We start from the raw sequence: 14,221 nt of genomic DNA on the forward strand, positions 1-14,221 counted from the left end.
GACTACTTTTAATTCCCTCAGGGAATTGGGATCCGGAAACAAGAGGCACTGAATGTGAAAGGCAGCAAAAGAAGGGGAGGAGGAATGAAATTCTCGTCCAGTTTGGGAAGGAACGAGGCGAGATGTGGGGATCTCCTGACAGACTTCCACCAACCACTTAAGGTCCCTTCCCAAGGATATAGGAACTTATGTGTTTACAAACAGAAATAGAAACCCCCATATCCATCACAGCGGGCAGAGGAAGCCTCAACAACTCACCTTCTGCCTTCTTTTGGGTTTGGTCTGAATTTTTTAAAGACCTGATTAGATCCTGTCATACACAGGATCCTATCACACACAGAGCTTCCCTTGGACCCCTTCTTCTCCAGGTGGCCCAGCCACGTCATTTGGAAAGTTACTACATGTAAAGCCTAGCAGGGAACTGATGGTGTGCTCTGATTCAGTGCCTTCTCTGGCACCAGGCAGGGATGGGCAGTGCCATTATTTGGCAACATCTCAGAGAGAAAACCTAGGTGCTGCAGGAAGTCTTGTTTGTGACTCAGGTGGTGACAATCGTAACATTCAACATGTTTATAATGCTCTGCAATTTCAAAGTCTATTTTACTCATTGCAACGTCAATTTGCCCATCGCCTCCAGGGAGTCTCCACTCGATGAGGCAACTGGGACACAGAGGGTGACGTGCTTGAGGTCACATCGAGAACCCACGGCTGAGTCAAGATTGGGTCTCAAGTCCTGTCTCCTGTGCCAGGCCATTGGGAGGGGGCACTTCTTCTGCAGATCGCTTTGGAGTCTCTTTACTCACAGGGCTTGGGACAGAAGGAGAAGTAGAGGCGTGGTTATTCTGTGAACTCACTGGGGGCACGTGTAGCCTCAACGTCTTTGTTAATAAGGAGTTAACTCCAAAGTCGGTTTTCTCCTTGAGTATTCAACCCTGCCAAGCTTGAATTCCAATAAGTGGCTGCATTCAGTGTGTCTTAAATGGTCTCTTTGTGTGTGGTTTTTTTTTTAAAAAAAATCAATTCCAGTGTCAGGTATCGTAATACATTTTTGCAAGAGATTATTATAAGTTTTAAAGGGACAGACGGCATATGTGTTTTGTTAATGCTGGAGTTTGGGTTTGCTTTCCTTTTCACTTTCCTCCCTCAGCTAGTCTTACCCTACTTTGACCCTTTCTCCTTGTTATATCTATTTTTCTTGGCAACTGAGAGGTGTTCAAATAAAGACTATCCTTGCCCAGGTCTGGTCAGAGACATTGGAACTTCGTTTAGCTACTTGACGGTTGTAGCCTTCCACAAAGATAAAGACCCACATCTTACAAAGGAGAGAAATGGGGAGGAGAGGAATATCACTAAATTACCTGCCTGCTGCCTGTTTTCTTTTTGGTCCCATCAGATTTCTCAGTAACTCGAATAACCCAATTAGATTAAGCAGTGTAAAAAGTCCTATTAGGGCAAGATGTATAATAATAACTTTTTTCCTGGTCTGCCTAAAAATCTCAAGAAAACATCTGTAAGTCCATTCCACACTGACAACATTGGTTTTGGATGATCAGGTTCTGAATATTCTTCTAGCTTCTCTTCCCACTCTGGCAACACTAGCAGTGGGGAAAAAAATTCCTTAAAGACATAGGCTCCAGTTTACCTGCAGGAAATTTGAGGAAGCAGTTACTCTCCTAATTAGAACCACGGGCCTTTGGAGAGAAGGGACCAGTTGTCCAATGTATGATTATGCAATGAATGAAGGAAAGTACCGAGCAGTTAATGTTCAGAGAAGGGGTTCTCACCATAGAGGGAAAAGTACACGTCCCTTTCCTAGACAACGACACACTGTCAAACACAGGCGACTGGTGAATGACGTTGTAGAACCCAGGACCTGGGATATCATCCTGAAAGGGAAGAGAACGTAGTGTCACTGGGATACTTTCAATTCCATGGTGCTTTTCTGCAAGTTTTACATCCATTAACACTAAGCCTTACTGTAACCCTCTGGGACAGGCAGGGATGCCACCTCGTGGATGACAGCCGGGCTCCACCAATTCCTGACCTGCCCAGTCACCATCTCAGTTAGCAAGCGCTGGGGCTGGAATTCCACCCCGGGTCTGGGACCCGCCCCCACCCCAGGGCCCTTGCTCTTTCCACAGTGCTGTACTGCATTCCAGGAGAATGCTGTTGCTTCTTTGTGCCATTAGAGATATGAGCAGAAAATGCAATCCTGAGTGCGGCAGTGGCTGTGCAGTGTGTGTGTGCAGTGTGTGTGTCAGTGTGTGTGTCAGTGTGTGTTGACTGGGTTCACCAAACCCACGGCGAGGGAAGGGTGACCGATTTCATGTTCACCACACCCCACCTGACTCAGCTTCCTCCCCAGCCTTTCAGAAGAGAAACCAGGGAGTGTTTCTGTTTATAAAGCAAAATGAAACAAAAACAACCTTCATCCCAAACAAGACTATTTCTAACTCTCAGACAAAAAGAGGCGGGTTCATGGGGCTCAAGTCCTAAGTGATGCCCGTACGTTAGAGAGGAACAAACAAAAGCTTGATTTCTAAGCTCATTTCTGCCGTCGTCGCAGTTAATTGGGCTTGGGTCTCATTTCCCATGCTAGTTACCAGGGGGAAGTAAATGTTGACAAAAGTTGGCCAGGCAAGTGACATGAAATGATAAGGATGCCCCCCGTCTCGAGAGTTTACCGGGTGCCTCCTTGGTGCCAAGAGCTTTTCAAAGGTTGTCTCGTTTAATCCCCCGGTGAGAAAGGGATGCCCCCATTTTATAGATGGAGACACTGAGGCACGTAGACATGAACTTGCCCGAGGTCCCACTGCTGTCCGTGGCAGCACCTGAATTCAGCGCTTCATGATGGTGTACACAAGCCTATTGCAGTGGGGCTATCAGCAGGTCCATTTTAAGGAAAGCGAAGCCCAGAGACGTTGGGGCCGCAGCTAGTAAATGGTGAAGCGCAGATTTAAACCCAGGCAGCCTGACTCCAGAGCTTGCTACCTCCAAGACCTGCCACCCAGGCTCCTCCTGTCCCCGCCATCCCTACTACCTTCCTCAGAGCAGAGAGAGAGCTCAAGGCACCATCAGGGCCTTCAAGGACTCTCCAGTGTGGCCCAAGCAGTGTGTGATTATGGTTTAATCTAAGGGCTATTAACAGGTTCTTCTGTGCTGAATTTTAAATGCAGTGAGCCTTTGAGCCTTGCAGGTGGAGGCAGGGGAGCTGATTCCTGCCTTGTAGGTGATTATGGTCCCTGGTGGACAGAGGGGGAGCTGACTACCAGGAGAGTGAGGCAGGAGATGCAGGAGATGCAGCCTGACCAGAAGAGCCCTGGCACGTGGGTGCAATTTGAGGTGCTACAGGAAGGAACAGAAAGAGGTTTTTCTAGGCGGCTGTTTGCAGGACTGGCATATGTTTTTTTTGTTGTTTGTTTGTTTAATTTATTTATTTAATTTATTTATTTTTGGCTGCGTTGGGTCTTCATTGCTGCACGCGGGCTTTCGCTAGTTGTGGCAAGTAGGGGCTACTCTTCGTTGCGGTGCACGGGCTTCTGATTGCGGTGGCTTCTCTTGTTGCGGAGCACGGGCTCTAGGCACGCAGGCTTCAGTAGTTGTGGCACGTGGGCTCAGTAGCTGTAGCTCGCGGACTCTAGAGCGTAGGCTCAGTAGTTGTTGCACACAGGTTTAGTTGCTCCACGGCATGTGGGATCTTCCCGGACCAGGGCTTGAACCCGTGTCCCCTGCATTGGCAGACGGATTCTTAACCACTGCGCCACCAGGGAAGCCCGTGGCATATGTGTATTGATGGTCACTGCATGCCGGGCACTGTTCTGAGTACTTTATACACACTAGCTCATTTAATCCTCATTTTAAAGATGAGAAGACAGGGCCCAAAGGGATAAGGACCAAGGTCACGCAGCAAGTAACAGAGCCAGAATTTGAACCCAGGCAGTGTGAGGACAGTCGACTCCTGACCACTAAGCCAAACTAACTCTCAGACGAGTGCAGGATAGAACGTGCAGGATGAAAGGAAAAACAGTCCCGCTGAGTTTTGAATTAGGATTCTAGCATCAGTGCTGACACTAGCTAAGTAACCTTGATCTAGTCACCTCTCTAGACCTCAGTTTCCTCGTGTAAATCGAAGAGGTTGCACTAAATGACTTCGGGCACCTTTTAGCTTCCAGAGTCCCTACAGTGAGGGAAAGCTGAAGCAGGAAGTGTAACTGCGACGCTTCTAGGTTGAAAGAATAAACAGTCTTGGACATCTCCAGCCCCCAGACTGCTGCCACACTCCCAAAACCAGCATCAGCCCACAAGAATTTTCTGGGCACCTATATGTGTCTGAGGATCTAGGGCTGCCAGATGAAACACAAGCCTGCTCCATCCCACCCTGCCCAGTTAAATGTGAATTTCAGATAAACAACAAAAAGCTATTTTAGTATAAGTAGGTCCCAATCAATATTTGGGATATACTTATACTAAAGTGGTTTGTTATTTATCTGAAATTCTAAATTAAGAATCCTGTATTCTTATCTGCTAAATCTGGCAACCCTACTGGACCTTAATCACATTTTAATTCTGCCACATTGCAAACTGGTTTGAGTCCAGGACAAGTAGGAAGAGAACTGTCACCTCTTAGCCTGGAGGGAGAGCATGCTGCCTGTTTGCTCTTAATGACTATCCAAGAAGGGTCCTCCAGGCAGCAGGATGCTGGGGCTTGCCAGTGGTGGCTCAAGAGGGCGACTGTTAAATATTTTCAGAAATGTTGCTCGTGGTAGCTTGAAATTGACCAGGTTGGGGGGCGGTATTTACACCACAGAGCTTGGCCGATGCTCTAAATCAGAGCTTTCCTTGTGGAGGAGAGAGCTGGTTTACCAGCCCACCACCACCTGCACTCCACACCAAGTAAGTTTCAAAGCTGCCTGGAGGGAAAGGTCCGGCTGTAGGGGGTTCAAGCTTTCTCCTGCAAAAGCTAGAGGTGGTGGATGGCTCCCTGGGAGGGCAATAAAAGTCCAGCCTTTGGCCTCTGGGATAACAGCTCATGTGACTAATGTTATAGGAGGTTGATGAGTTCTGGCTTCTCAGCATCTCCCAGAGAGCGAGAATCCAAGTCGAAACTGGTGTGAACTCAGCCAGCCCTCGGCTTCCTGGCCGAGACCACCCCAGAAGGCAAAAACCAAATAAACCAACCAAATAAAATGGGTGTGGGGAGGGAGAAGGGAAGAGAACTATTCATTTGAGCTCTGCTGACTGCCTGTTGCGTGTTCCACGGGGAACTCTGGGCCAGGGCTACACCCATTGTCCCCTGTGCACGTGAGGACTGAATGAGTCAATGCACGTCCCACCGGCCTCATCATTACCAGTCCTCAAGTTGCCACAACAGCCTCAAGGGAGCAGGACCTTCCCTCGGCGATTAAAGGCCCTCAGAGTGGGATGGAGCAAGAGATGATTGATGTTGCTGGGCAACAATTGGTGGAAATGCACTTTGAGAGCTCTCTTGAAGGATTAAAGTCCCAAACGGGCAGCACGTGCCAAGGGCGGGGCACAGATTGACATTCACTTGACCTTGGGATAGGTTTAGAGAGGTCATGAGGAGGAGGGGAAGAGAGGGAGCAGGGCACTTACCCCCTCACCCCAGACAGCTCCTTAGGGTACGGCAGGGCCTGGTGTCCACAACCTGGACCCGGTCACATCTGCACACAGCCTGGATTTTCTAGTCCCGATTTCATAGATTCTGTCCAATTAAGACTTTCAGGTCTGTCAACCCATTTCCGGGTTGGAAAATGCGGTCTCTGCTGGACCATTGGCCAAAGCCCACAACACTAGAGCTGCCTTTTGACTCTTCAGGGATGTTCCGCTCTGCTTTGGTCTCTTATGGGGGCGGCCAGCTGGGGTTCTCAGGAGTGCACAAGATGAATGAAAACTAAGTCTGCGGAAGGGCGAGCGGTATATTACAGGAGGAAGACACGCCTGAGGTGGAAACAGAGCCCTGTCCTGTGGTTAACCCACTGGCACAAGTGCCCGGGAATTTGGGGTTCCTGCGGGAACAGTTTCCTTTTACAAACACCTCTGGTCTTAGGGTCTCAGGACAAGGCATCCATCCACACTTCTCTCAGGCTGATGTGGCCAAAGTGGTGATAGCATGGGCCAGTGTCTGCCCCCAGGGCGCGTCCCCTCACTGGGCCTCAGCCCTCCCATCTGTGAACCTGCAAAGAGGCAAGTGCGGGTGTGGAGAGCTACAGTTTTCAACCCCACTCCGGGCCTCCATGAGGAACTCAGGGAAAGGGGGCCCGATCGGCAGTGGCTTCGAGCAGCAAGTCCCCTTTACCCGCGCCACCGACGGGCCTCAGCATGGGATGCTGTCACAGATGGGGCCCCTCTGCTGAGCCCAGGGATTTCGGGGTCACTGAAGCCCTTCTGGTTCAAACTGTCTACAAGCCTGAGAAGTGCCCCTTGTAAGACGCCCTTCCTCCTTTCTGCTTTCTCCCCTCTCCCCGCCCCAGCTCCATACACTCATGTCTGGCATCAAAGTTTCCACGCCTCTGATAGCAGAGGAGAAGGGAGAGGCAGGGAGCGTACTTCAAGCAAGAAAATGACACTTTTTTGTTCAGAATGGGGATCTCAGAAATGAAAGATCCCTGGGCGCCCTCAGGGAGCAACCAGGAAAAGCGGGATGAGTTCTCCTGAGGAGATTGTTTCTTAGTGGCCCAGGTGAAGAGCAGGTGTGGGGGAAGCCCAGGGACACTGGCCACCTGGGCAGATGAAAATGGGGACCAGGTCTTTGCCCATCGCTGGTCTGGCTGGGTTGGAAACACAGTCAGACAAGAGAAGCCAAACCTGCATTTTCAAAGCATCGGCTTACGTCAGTAGCGTCCCTGAGCACCCATGGTCCTCTTTGGCCGACCCCTCCTCTGTTCACTCTGGCGTCAGCTCATTAGCAGCCCTTGGAAATCCCCTGAGTGGAATGTGCGCCAAGACTCAATTCAACAAGCACACACTGAAGTCTGCTGTGGGCCAGGGCCCGGGCGGGGGCACCAGGATACAGGCGGTTGGCAGCTTAGATGTTCTAGGAATGGGATGGAGGAGACGCAGCAAAGCAATGCAAGATGGGTGGGACAAGTTCCCGTGGCTCGTAGACTTGAGTTGGGATCATTCATTCGACCCACTTTTGAGGGGCTTTGGGGGTCTGGAAAGGACAATGACTGCTGCCCGAGGAGTTCCGGCTGGGTGGAGACAAGATGCGCGTGCCCATTACCACCCTGCCAAGCAGGAGGTGCTCGGGCATTCAGGGGAAGGTGTGCTGGCTTCCACCCGGGAGACGCGAGGAAACAGTATGGGAGCCTGGAGCTGCTGCCAGGGTCGTCCTCACTCTGCCTGACCCTGGCTGTGCCACTTACTCAACCCTCTTTGTGTCCCAGAGTCATTACCTGAAAAGTGGGGATAATAACGGGACTTAGCTCCCAGGGTAATGGATTATGGGGATTAAATGAGTTCATAAAGGCAACATCTTCAAGGGGAGCCTGGCACACTGTCTGTGCCGCCAAGTGTTTGCGATTTCCACCAGCGTGTCCTGCAGACCCCTGAGGAAGGGGTGCTGGTGACTGATATGGAAGTGGTCAGGCTCCTAGAGCAGGAAGGTCGGGCAGACCCCACTGTGGTTCAAACACGCAGCTGAGCGCACATGTGGGGAAATTATCCCCCTGAAGGTGGCGGTCTCTGCAGACTGAACTTCCTTTCATTGAAAAAGCTCTGACATTAAAAAATTCATTTAAAAATATCCCTGGTCTGGTGCCTTATCAAGGCAATAAGTGAACCGTATTAACTTTGTACAATTTCACCACAAATTAAACACTGTCCTGCTTACCGCTGGGGAGGGTGGATTTGCTGTCAGGCTATGTCTGAAATTAACATGTATTTTAAAATTGTGCATCTAGAGGAAAGGGTGTCTGTATCCTACCAGTATCCTTTCATGTGTGCCTGGAAGGGATTAATCAGGTTTAGGATCATGGAATAGTCATCCCTGGCAAGGGCCTACCTATTATAACATCCTTATTTTTAAGATGAGGAAACAGAGATGCAAAGACTTTAAGGGAGTGTCCTTAGTGTTACACAGCTTGGGAAATAGTGACCACAATCCAGGGTGGCATGGGGACAGAATCGGGAGGTGGGGGAGGAAAGTGTCCCTTGGGTGGCTGGGCTATGCTCTGTCCCAGATTAGGCATGTCTCTTCATGCACCCAGTGTCAGCAGCACATCTGTACATAACTGTAACATGTTCAGGGAAGCAGACTTCCTTTCTAGCAGCCAAAATTGCCAGCCCGGACACCGAGCCCAGTGAAGGATTCCTCGTACGCAGCAGTCAGAGTCTCATGGGGAATGGGAGCCGGGCAACGAGGCCCTGAAGTTTCTCTCCAAAGTCAGCCTGATAAGGTAAGTGCACATTTCAGAGGGCACTGATTCTCTGTGTTAAAGGTGTGCTAGATGGGTCACAGAACGAATGTGAGGACACAACCAAGTCATGAGATGAGGCACAGGGTGTGTACGATTAATGTCATAAGAAGGGTGGTGAGACACCAGAGTTTTAAAATCTGCTTTTAATTTGTATTGCCTCACTAAATTATTGGGTGATGTTAAACAAAATTCTTAACTTCTCAATGCCCATTTCTCTCAGGAAGAATGAGAATAATGAGGAGGCAAAAAGACATTTTCTTCCTGTTTTTATAGCTTGAAGAATCTAAAAAAGTATAATAATCCAAATTGTACATTTCAGTTGAGGAAATGAAGCCCAGAAAAGTCAAGTGATTAGTCTAAACCCGGTCAGCTAGTAACAGAGCAGAAGAAGAAATGGAGGGAGTCCTTCAGGCAAGAGAAAAATGATACCTGTTGGAAATCTGGATCTACATAAAGGAATGAAGAGCTCTGGAACTAGTAAATACGTAGGTAAATGTAAAATGTAGAACCCTGAGTATAAATTGATGCATTTAGATATAAACATGAAATTTTATATCTAAAAATGCATCTAAATTGATGCATTTAAATATAAACATAAAATTTAAATCATTTTTTAAATAATTGACTATTTAAAGCAAAAATAATAACCCAGGGGCCAGGGTTTATGGATCCCATGCCCTTTCTAAAAAATTCCATACTTATTTACAAAATGCTTTCAAGTGCTTAGATGAACGTTTTCACATCGTCAAACCAACGCAACCACGTTTGAAAAGTACTAATCAAATTTCTGAGCTATTTCTCTCTGTATCGGATGCTGCCTATAGCTTTGGCTGGCTGCCACCTTGGTTCCTTCAGCAGAAAAATTTCTGAAAAGTAATAGTCGTTTAAAATGCAAACTTCAAAAGCCAGACCATTCAGTTTCTGGATTTGAGTCTTCAGAACATGATCATGTAGAATGGGGTCTACACACACGACATCTTCCCCTATCTTGAGTTTGGTCTGTTTGGCGGAGGCATTTTCAGAAACGCACTCGCTGACTTTCATAGATGGACTTGATGGCTTTGGGGGCCACAGAGGGAGGTGTGGTGCCAGGTGTGGACAGAGCATGAGGCTTAGGAGTGAGCCGGGCCTGGGTTTGAGGTCTAATTCTTTCAACATTGATTCAGCAGATATTCATGTGGGGCCTCTTATGTGTCAAACCCTGCATTGTGAGACCTCGGGTGGGTCAGTCATTTAACTTCCCTAAGCCCGGGTTTCCTCTTCTGTTAAATTAAGGTATAAACCCTTCCTCTTAGCATTGTTCAGAGGATTAGAAATATGGTCTAAAACTGGTTTCACACATAGTAGGGATCGGTAAATGGTGGCTGTCATTATTTTTATTGGAGGTTGGCTGCAGATATCTGAGAGATGGACAGTATATTGTCGGTAAATTGACAAATGGAAAACCAGACAAAAAAGAGACAGAGAGACAGACGGACAGTTAAAACATAGAGAGGAGACACCTGAGCGGATAGCTTATTTCTCACCGTTGGAGAAAACCTGCAAGTAATTAAAAATATATGTATGTGTGTACACACACACTATATTCTTTACTATTTGCTTTCTCGGAATCCTAAAATATCAGAAGTGGAGGGAACTTAAACATTCTCTAGCTCAGCGCTCTTATTTACAAAGGAGGAAACAGGCCAAGGGGCACAGGGCTTGCCGAGGACTCACCTGCGTCCAGGACCCAGATCTCCCCATCCCCTCTCGCCATCTTGGCGAGGGGGTAGGATGAAAAACATTTTTAGAATGCAGCAAAAGGTAACTGACATGATGACTCCCCAAAAGAATGTTATTCTAAAGGTCCTAGTTAAACGAATAAAGGAACGAAGATGTTAAAAGACTCTTGCGTCTGCGAGTTGCTTCCTCCCCCTGCTGGTGAGAGGGGAGAACATCAGACCTGGGCTTTCAGCCGGTGAAATTACAGAAGTTAGGTGAGGACCCACCAGGACCCAAGCAGAACGTTCCAGATCAAAGAGAAAAAGAGACACAGGTATTTGGGGAAGAGGGTAAGGAAGGGGGAAATGCAGGAACAGTTCTAACACATTGTCAAAGGAAGCTTAAAAAAGAGGGGGGTGTCATCACAAAGGTAATTTTACGTTTATTAGACTCGTTGATTTTTCCTTTTATGTTATTTGAAGAAAGTTTTGTTCTTCCTGTCATGTTTTGAGTGAGGCTGGGGGCAGGGGGAAGGATTTTTATCTTTTACTTCATACGTCTGGGATTTTTGCATTTTTGATTTTTATAGTAATTTTTAAAATACATTTCTTGTGAAAAAATGTTTGGTTTCAGTGTGGCCCCATAAGTCCAGACATGTTTTCCACTGGATGTAATATCTTTCCAGCTCATTCCTACAACCCAGTCAGAGCGCACAGCTGGAGAGGGTGCTGCAGCTCCTTGGATGACACTGCCCTCTACTGGTCACAGAGACAGACGCACCAGCCAGACTCGCGTGTCTGTCCCCTGAGGCTAAAATCCAGACTAAAAGTAAAGCATCTCTAAGACAATGCCATTACCTTTTTTTTTTTCCCCTCGGTTTTAAAAACTCATTTAATGTGTTACTTTTCGATACAAAACATACCACAGGCTAAATTGATACAAACAACTACTACATTTGATTTTAACGAAAACGCCAAGAGGCGCGCCATTACCTTTTTATGGTAAAACCTCTTGGCTTGACTATTAAATCCTTTTTTTTCTGATTCTGGAATTCTGGAAGGCTGATATTTAACAGGAATGGAGGATTGTGCTGTATACACAGCAGTAAAACCTAAACAACAAAAATAGAATAAAAAATAGCACAAAACAGAGAACTGACGAATGCACAAAACACAGAGCTATCTGTTAACATTTTATTTTAAATGGAATAAAAAGAGAAACTTGCCTTTTGACAAGAGATAAACATGAAACTGGGTTGTTTTTTTTTAAAGACCCTCTTGGTAATTTATTGGTTCCCGCCCGGCCATTCACCCCACCTTTCCAAGCACCTCCAGCTCTTAAACTAGTGAGACTTGGTCACACAGCTGAAGCATATTATCAAGGGAAGAGGAAGGATCCGACAGGAAAGGCGTTCTTGCCAAGGAGGAAGGGGACACAAAACCATTTGGAGCAGCCTTGGAAGAGAGCCAGGCAGGGGAACAGAGCAAGAGACCTCACTCATCCTCAGCCCAGAATCACAGATCAGCGAAGCACCGTAAAGATACAGAGAGGTCAGGAAATCCCAGAGCAGAGTGGGGCTCGCTCTCATTCTTCAGGACACAGTGCAACACAAGTGTAAGTTTAGGTTTCTGAGCAGACCTGGGGTGAAAAAGCAGAAGGATCATTTATAGAAAATCAAGTTAAAATTTTATATGTCTGGGTTGTGATGTATAAATGATATACAAACTCCCCCTTTTACATTCCTTCCAGTGAATGGTGCAGAGAACCAGAGCAAAGAGAGCTATACAGAGAAAGAGTTCCGGAGACGTGCACTAGGTTCCCCTCAAGTAGTTTCCTGAGTATCAATCAGCCCAGGCATGTGAGAAAACTCCCCAAGGCTGGGGAAAGATTCACCTGAAAAAGTTAGGGTAAACAATACCTGAACACTGGGAACAGGAATAGCTCCTGTTCCCACAAGTCAGAGTGGAAAACCTCATAATTCATGGGACACAAGGAGAATATGCAGAAAGGTTTTGCCTCAGAAATAGGGTAAAACTACCCTTAGGCTAAATGCTTCTCTGGTTCCAGCTAACAAAGCTTAAAAGCAAGACTTGAAAAGATCAAACTTCCCAAGTAACTTAACTGCAGCCCAGAACAAAGCACAAGAATTCATAGGACTACTAAAATGTACAGCACCCAACAGGTAAAAATAACTGGCATTTGATAAAAAATTAATGGGCATACAAAGAAGGGAAAAAATACAATTCACAACGAGGAGAAAATAAACAATCGATCAAATCCAACTCAGAAATGATAGAGATGATAGAATACAAGGACATTACATTACAATAATAATTGCATTTGATACGTTCAAGAAGCTGGAAAAAAGACTGAACTTATTAAGTAGGTGCATGGAAGATATAAAGAAGATCCAAATCAAACTTCTACAGATGAAAACTAAAAAGTCTGAGATTAAAAATACACTAGACACTACAGAAAAAAGACTAGTGAACTTGAAGACATTGAAATACAAACCAAAACAAAACACAGAGAGAAAAAGGACTAAAAAATACAGAGTATCAGTGAGCTTTGTGAAAACTTCAAGGAACCTAATATACGTTCCAAAGAAGAGAGGTGGGAGAGAGGAAATAGAAAAAAATCTTTCAAGAAAAAAGTGGCTGAAATTTTCCAGATTTGATTTAAAAAAACATAAACCTGCAGATCAAAGAAAGGCAGTGAAACTCAGCACATGACACAGGAATTTAACTCCACCAAGGCACATAATAATCAAATTGCTTTTTGTTTTTTTACTTTTAATTTGTTTTTTAAAAGTTTTTGGCCTGGGCTTCCCTGGTGGCGCAGTGGTTGGGAGTCCACCTGCTGATGCAGGGGACGCGGGTTCGTGCCCTGGTGCGGGAAGGTCCCAAATGCCGCGGAGCGGCTGGGCCCGTGAGCCAGTGAGAGGCCCGCGTACCACAGAGAGAGAAAAAAAAAAAGTTTTTGGCCTCACCACTGTAGCATGTGGGGATCCCAGTTCCCTGACCAGAGATCGAACCCGTGCCCCCTGCAGTGGAAGCACAGAGTCCTAACCACTGGACCGCCAGGGAAGTCCCCATCAAATTGCCTTTTTAAAGTGATAGGAAGTCATAAAATCAGGCAGAGAAAAAAAGACACATTACACACAAAGCAACAAATGTAAGAATAACAGCAGATGACCATCAGAAACAACGTCTGTTAAGGTACCAGAAGGGAAAAACTATCGCCCTAGAATCCTGTACCCTGTAAAAATATCTCTCGAAGATGAAAGCAAGATAAAGACTTTTGAAGATATACAAAAACTAAAAGAATTAATCACCAGTAACCTGGAACTACAAGAAATGGAGGGAGTCCTTCAGGCAAGAGAAAAATGATACCGGTTGGAAATCTGGATCTACCTAAAGGAATGAAGAGCTCTGGAACTAGTAAATATGTAGGTAAATGTAAAATGTAGAACCCTGAGTATAAATTGATGCATTTAGATATAAACATAAAATTTAAATCATTTTTTAAATAATTGACTATTTAAAGCAAAAATAATAACTCTATTGTGGCATTTATAACGTATGTAGAAGTAAGATGTTTGACAGCAACAGTGCAAAGGCAAGGAAAGAAAAAATAAAAAGATACAGTTGTAAGGTTCTTCTACTATATGTGAAGTGTAATAATATCACTTGATGGTAGAATGTGATAAAATTAAAGGTGTATGTTATAAACTCTGTAGTACAGATCAGCAAACTTTTTCTATAAAGGGCCAGATAGTAAATATTTAAGGTTTTGCAGGCTATATTGTCTCTGTTGCAACCATGCAACTCTGCCATTATAGAGTGAAGGAGCCACAGACAACACATAAACAAATAGAGGTAACTATGGTCCAATAAAATTTTATTTATAGAAACAGGCAACAGGTCAGATTAGGCCCAAGGGCCAAAGTTTGCCAACCCTTGCTCTAAAGGAACCATGAAGAAAACATTGCAAAGAGTTATTCCTAAAACGCCAACCAAGTAGACAAAATAGAAACACAAAAATATTCAATACAAAAGAATCCAGAAAATGTAAATAAAGAA

General features: G+C 45.8%; 1 protein-coding gene across 1 annotated transcript in view; it reads right to left on the reverse strand.

The window, feature by feature from the left end:
- The window catches only part of STPG1 (sperm tail PG-rich repeat containing 1), a 53,167-nt gene that overhangs the window by 22,784 nt on the left and 16,162 nt on the right, over positions 1-14,221 (reverse strand). The window contains exons 5-6 of the mRNA XM_079933540.1: positions 11,132-11,250; positions 1,785-1,886 (exon numbers count right to left, since the gene is read on the reverse strand). Of these exons, the coding sequence (XP_079789666.1) occupies positions 1,785-1,886; positions 11,132-11,250 (221 nt within the window). The remainder of the gene's footprint in view (positions 1-1,784; positions 1,887-11,131; positions 11,251-14,221) is intronic.

This window comes from Stenella coeruleoalba (genome assembly GCF_951394435.1).
Source record: "Stenella coeruleoalba genome assembly, chromosome: 1".
Taxonomy (NCBI): domain Eukaryota; kingdom Metazoa; phylum Chordata; class Mammalia; order Artiodactyla; family Delphinidae; genus Stenella; species Stenella coeruleoalba.